Source organism: Chiloscyllium plagiosum, unplaced genomic scaffold (genome assembly GCF_037043375.1).
Source record: "Chiloscyllium plagiosum isolate Xiang-an unplaced genomic scaffold, Cpla_swu_hap1 HiC_scaffold_31, whole genome shotgun sequence".
In the NCBI taxonomy this organism is placed as follows: Eukaryota; Metazoa; Chordata; class Chondrichthyes; order Orectolobiformes; family Hemiscylliidae; genus Chiloscyllium; species Chiloscyllium plagiosum.
In genome coordinates this window covers 3,227,228-3,233,227 of record NW_028270169.1, presented here as the reverse complement: position 1 = coordinate 3,233,227, position 6,000 = coordinate 3,227,228, and the positions used below count along the sequence as shown (strand labels likewise).

Sequence of the window (6,000 nt, the reverse complement as noted above, 5' to 3'; positions counted from 1 at the left end):
ATGTGGATCTGTGTCACAGTGTAATGTGGATCTGTATCACAGTGTAATGTGCATCTGTATCACAGTGTAATGTGGATCTGTGTCACAGTGTAATGTGGATCTGTGTCACAGTGTAATGTGGATCTGTATCACAGTGTAATGTGGATCTGTATCACAGTGTAATATGGATCTGTATCACTTTAAAATGTGGATCTGTATCACAGTCTAATGTGGATCTGTATCACAGTTTAATGTGGATCTGTATCACAGTTTAATGTGGTTCTGTATCACAGTGTAATGTGGATCTGTATCACAATTTAATGTGGATCTGTATCACAATGTAATGTGGATCTGTATCACAGTGTAATGTGGATCTGTGTTACAGTGTAATGTGGATATGTATCACAGTGTATTGTGGATCTGTATCACAGTGTAATGTGGATCTGTATCACTGTGTAGTGTGGATCCGTGTCACAGTGTAATGTGGATCTGTATCACAGTGTAATGTGGATCTGTGTCACAGTGTAATGTGGATCTGTGTCACAGTGTAATGTGGATCTGTATCACAGTGTAATGTGGATCTGTGTCACAGTGTAATGTGGATCTGTGTTACAGTGTAATGTGGATCTGTATTACAGTGTAATGTGGATCTGTATCACAGTGTAATATGGGTCTGTATCACAGTATAATGTGGATCTGTATCACAGTGTAATGTGGATCTGTATCACAGTGTAATATGGGTCTGTATCACAGTGTAATGTGGATCTGTATCACAGTGTAATGTGGATCTGTGTTACAGTGTAATGTGGATCTGTATTACAGTGTAATGTGGATCTGTATCACAGTGTAATATGGGTCTGTATCACAGTGTAATGTGGATCTGTATCACAGTGTAATGTGGATCTGTATCACTGTGTAGTATGGGTCTGTATCACAGTGTAATGTGGATCTGTATCACAGTGTAATGTGGATCTGTATCACAGTGTAATGGTGCTGGCGTGTTGTTGTGAGATCTGTGCAACAATGCCTCAATACTGCCTGCTCTCTGCCACTCTAACACCATTGGCACAGCATGCTCTGTGCCACACTCCTTCTTCCAGCTGTGCTCATTCTGTCCTGGAGATAACACAGACAGCATTGACATTTATGAGGCACCTTTCACCAATCCAGGCTGTCCTGAATGAGGTACATTGAAATGTAGTCACCGTTACATTCTAGGAAACAGTCAGTTTGTCCTGCAAGATCACCCAAACAGGAAGAGGACAGTTAACTCCTTGTAATGCTGGCTGAATAATGTACATTGGCTGACAGACACAAACAAAATCCCCTCCATATCCTGGGATAGTGGCCCTGGGATTCTTCTGTATCCCCCGAGGGAGCAAACAGGACCTGACTTTATCATCTCAACAGTCTCTTTTATTGCTGTCATTTTGATTGCAGACTGAAATGGAAAAAGGATATTTTTAAAACTCGGGACCATAGAAAGAATTGCTATACTTTTGAATGCAAGCAACTGAAAGTAATTAGGTTCTGATTATTCGGATGTTCTGATCATGTAGTGAGGGAAGCTGTTTGTAGACAGGCCATCACCAGGGGCTGTATGCAGAGAAAGATTTAGTCAGCAACGAGTTCCTGATTGTTCTGTGCAATTCTAACCAGTTGTGGATGGCAGAGATCATTGGCCTGATGGCATATTTCCAATTGGTTCTTGGCAGCTAAACAGTTTGTGGATGTAAATAATTTAGGCAGAAGCATTTGGACTGCTGGAAGAGGAGGTGAGGTGTGTGTCGCTGTCTCTCTCTCTCTCTCTCTCTGCAGTAAAACTATCCAAAGCCTGATGAAAGTCAGTTGTTTCCTCTTACTGGTTGCTGTAACCTGTTGCCTTTATCTAGTAACCAAGAGACTAGGTTAGTGTAACAATAACCCTGTGTATCCATGAAGAAATTAAATACCTGGAGAAACCAGAATATACAATAATAAGTTTTAGCAAACCAAAGGAAAACCTAAACCAACACCTTGGATTGATGCTATTTTTTCCCTCCATCCATAAATCCATCCATCCACACTGAGTGTGTGTTGGAATTTAAAAGGGTGTTACAGTTAAAACTGGCATAACTGTATGGTGATGGTTGATAACTTTGTGCCTGTTTGTGCTGAACAGTAGTTCTGGCTATGTGCAGGAATCTGATTGGTTTATCCCAGTGCCCTGGTTCTATCAGGCAGTCAGTCAGGGTCATTGTCAGCATTGATTAGATCATCACTTTGTGTGGTGACCCTGGCAGGGTCTGGGGAATGGGTCTCAAGAATCAGGCACTTTCCCAAGTGGGTTGCGAAATCCTGGAGCTGGGAAACAGCTACCGACTGACTAAACATTTCTCTGTTTTCTGTCATCCTTCTGTTTGACCAACATCCTCTTCCAACTCCTGGAAATTTCTGATTCTCATCACTCCATCATTGGTCACCATATCTTTAGGAAGTTCCTCCTTAAATCTTTTCAACTCTGCCTCTCTCTCCTGAAGGGTCCTTCAAACATGCCACAAATTTTATGGTCAGCCACCTGAGTATTTTCTGGTGTGGAACAATTTGTTGCCCTTTCTCTGAGGGGGAATGGGGCAGCAGCATCTTCCCCCCTCTCACCCTGAAACACCTGCTAAGCAATCTGCATCAACGAGGTCACCACTCAATATTCCCAACTCTGGATTTTACATGTCCAAATTCCTCAATCCCTCCTCGTGGGTCAGTCCCATCAGCCCAGGCATCGGCCTGCTGAAGAACTTTGTTATACTCTCTCACAGCAAGTATACCCTCTCCTTAGTCAGGGAGGACAATGTAATTTTTATTTCTTCATACAATGTAGATGTCAGGCCAGGCCAGCATTTATTACCCAATCCCTAACTGCCCTGAGAGCAGTGAAGAATCAATGCCATTGCTGTGGGTCTGCAGTCACATATAGGCCAGACCAGGTAAGGGTGGCAGATTTCCCTCCCTAAAGGGCATTAGTGAACTAGGTGAGATTTTATAATTGCCAAGGGTTATACAGTCACCATTAGACCAGCTTTTAATTCCACAGTATCTACCCCAGTGGGATGTGAAGTCATGTCCCAGAACATTAGCTTGGGGTTCGATTTTACTCATTCAGTGACATTAACCAGCACATCACTACCTCCTCTGCCCACCAGGCCTGGTCTCACCAAGGCTTTGTCCAACTGCAGCAAGATATTCTTCACTCGAACTCAAATTCCCTTGTGATGAAGACTAAAGGCCATGCTATCGATACAGTCTTCACCCACTCACTGTACTTTTTTAGATTAGATTAGATTCCCTACAGTGTGTAAACAGGCCCTTCAGCCCAACAAGTCCACACCGACCCTCTGAAGAGTAACCCACCAAGACCCATTTCCCTCTGACTAATGCACCTTAACACTACGCGCAATTTTAGCATGACCAATTCACCTGACCTGCACATCTTTGGACTGTGGGAGGAAACCGGAGCATCCGGAGGAAACCCACGCAGACACGGGGAGAATGTGCAAATTCCACACAGACAGTCATCTGAGGCTGGAATCAAACCTGGGACCCTGGTGCTGTGAGGCAGCAGTACTAACCACTGAGCCGCCTCATTCTTATATAACAATCCATATTACACAATTGGAACCTGTGTCCACATTTCAATTCATTTCCATAAATTCATGGGCAAATAATTGGAGCAGATCAGGAGGCAGAGTGTGAATTATTGTTTATTCATTTGTTTAAAAAAAACTCCAACCTGATGTCACCAGATCAGAGTGACACCAGATGCTGCCAACAGATCCCAGCTGAGATCTCATTTGGGATTCATCGTCTCTTTTACCTTCCTCATTCTCTCAAGATTCACCACCAATTTCTCCTGGGTTCCAGCCTGAAGTTGTGGTTTTGGGTCTTTGATGGTCCCAAGGAAGATGGGGATTCCAGAGATGTCATCGCGGATGATGAAGAAGAATGGTCGATTGATGGTACACTTCATGAAGGAGCGATTGACAGCAATGCCTGTGCTAGCAGCAGCCTGTACTCCCTCCTCCTTCAGCTCCATCATCGCCTTATGCTGAATACTGGACACAATCAGGGGCATGGGTGAGATCCTGCGCAGGTCAGGGTTCGAGAACAGCTTGCCCAGGCCTGTGAGAGCAGAGAGCAGGAACGAGACAGGAGCAGTTAGACTGGTGCAGGCTTCTTGCAGTTCCAAACAAGGGGACTGCATTAGATCCAACAAAGCTCACCTCCCACTCTCACATTCAAACACTCACACTCACTCACACATTCTCACACACACTCTTTCTCACACATTCACTCACACACACACACACACACCCATTCAACCTCACACTCATCATCTCTCTCACACCTGCCCACTTTCACCTGCTCATCACCAATGAGAGACGGTTTCTGAGTTGATGCTGTAATTCTGATTTTCTCGGAGAGGGAGGATTGTGCCAATTGGAAGTGTTAGTGCGTTAGTGATTAACTCATGATGCAAGAATATTAGAAAAACATTGGGGAATGGGATAAATTTGGGGAATGGGATAAATTTGAGGAAAGGGATAAATTTGGGGAATGGGACAATTTGGGGAATGGATGACCTACCAAGGTTCTTCAAGGCTTTGTTTAGTTCGACATCAAAGTTGATGTTGAGTTTTGGGATCTGGACTGGCATTGGACGAGTCTTGAATTTGTGGGCCAGTAGATCCGAGATGTTCAGTCTGGACACAATGCTGTCGAGTTTTCCAGTCCCCATTGGCTTCACAACAATAAAGCTCATGTTCTGTTTGAAGGATAATCTGGCAACCTATGGAAACAACACTGTCAACCATGTGGACTGGAGAGAACATGTATCATTGTTCCCCATCAACTCTAGCCCCCATTCCCAAAGGCTTCCTTCCAGTTTGAGCCCTCCCCTTGAGGTAGTGTTGGAATGATCCTGCCCCCATTGTTGTTTGCAGGATTATAGACAGTTACACAGAGTCACATTGATTATACAACAGAGAAACAGGCCTTTTGGTCCAACTACATCATGCTGGTGTTTACATGAGTCGACTCCAATTGTATCTGACACATCCCAGTCTTTGAGTAAATCTTTTTATTCCCTTGTCTCTCGTGTACTCGTCTGGTTTCCTATTGAAAATATCAAAGTAATCTAATTGTTCTCAGTGGGTGTGGTCTGCACATTCTAAACTCTCTCTAAATCTCCAAAAAGCTTTCCCAGATTCTGGGTGCACTCCGTCACCGATAACCCCATGGAATCTCTGACTGGAGTCAGGGATCCTGGGCAGGGCTCCCATTATCCACCATTGTACCCACACAAATTGCAGTGTTCTGATTGGTTCAGGTTTACCATCTGTTTGGACATATCCTGGAGGTTTTATCAGATGACCTCTGACCTCAAACCAATTTCAGATTTGTTCCCGTCTGCAATCGGTCAGCAGTGAACAAACAAATTTCATGAAAACATCAAATTGTTGCTCAGGGATTGTTCCTGCTGGTCCGTTTGCAGGCAGATCCTGCAGGTGAGGCGATAATAAGCTGAGATTCCAGGATAATTTGGTAACTTTAAATCACTGCTTCAGGTCCAATCACCTGACTCAGGCTAAACCAAAGATATATCTCACTCTCAGTCTGCTTCCCCATTTGGGATTGTCCAGGTGACTGCTTCAAACATTCTAAGGAAATTGTCAGTGGGACTAACAGAGCAGACAAAGCTGTTGTTTAAATCAGTGACAAACTTAGAAATTGCTGGAGAAACTCAGCAGGTTTGGCAGCATCTGTGGAGAGAAAGCAGAGTTAAGGTTTCAGGTTGAGTGACCCTTCCTCAGAACAGATTGTCAATCGGTGAATTCCTCTGACGTATGGAAGACACCATATTGTTTCTTATTGGGCTATAAATGGAACTGAAAGTTAGACTGCTCTCACTGAGATACTAAGAGAGTTTAAAGATCAAGTGCTGCATGGTTTTGGAACTGTCTGATATAACGTTGTGTTTTGAAGCAG

The 6,000-nt window shown here is 43.8% G+C and overlaps 1 protein-coding gene across 1 annotated transcript in view; it reads right to left on the bottom strand.

The window, feature by feature from the left end:
- Positions 1-3,698: 3,698 nt before the first annotated feature.
- The window catches only part of serpinf2b (serpin peptidase inhibitor, clade F (alpha-2 antiplasmin, pigment epithelium derived factor), member 2b), a 77,734-nt gene continuing 75,432 nt past the window's right edge, over positions 3,699-6,000 (bottom strand). The window contains exons 7-8 of the mRNA XM_087977138.1: positions 4,600-4,801; positions 3,699-4,134 (exon numbers count right to left, since the gene is read on the bottom strand). Coding sequence (XP_087833264.1) covers positions 3,803-4,134; positions 4,600-4,801 — 534 coding nt within the window. The 3' untranslated portion in view covers positions 3,699-3,802. The remainder of the gene's footprint in view (positions 4,135-4,599; positions 4,802-6,000) is intronic.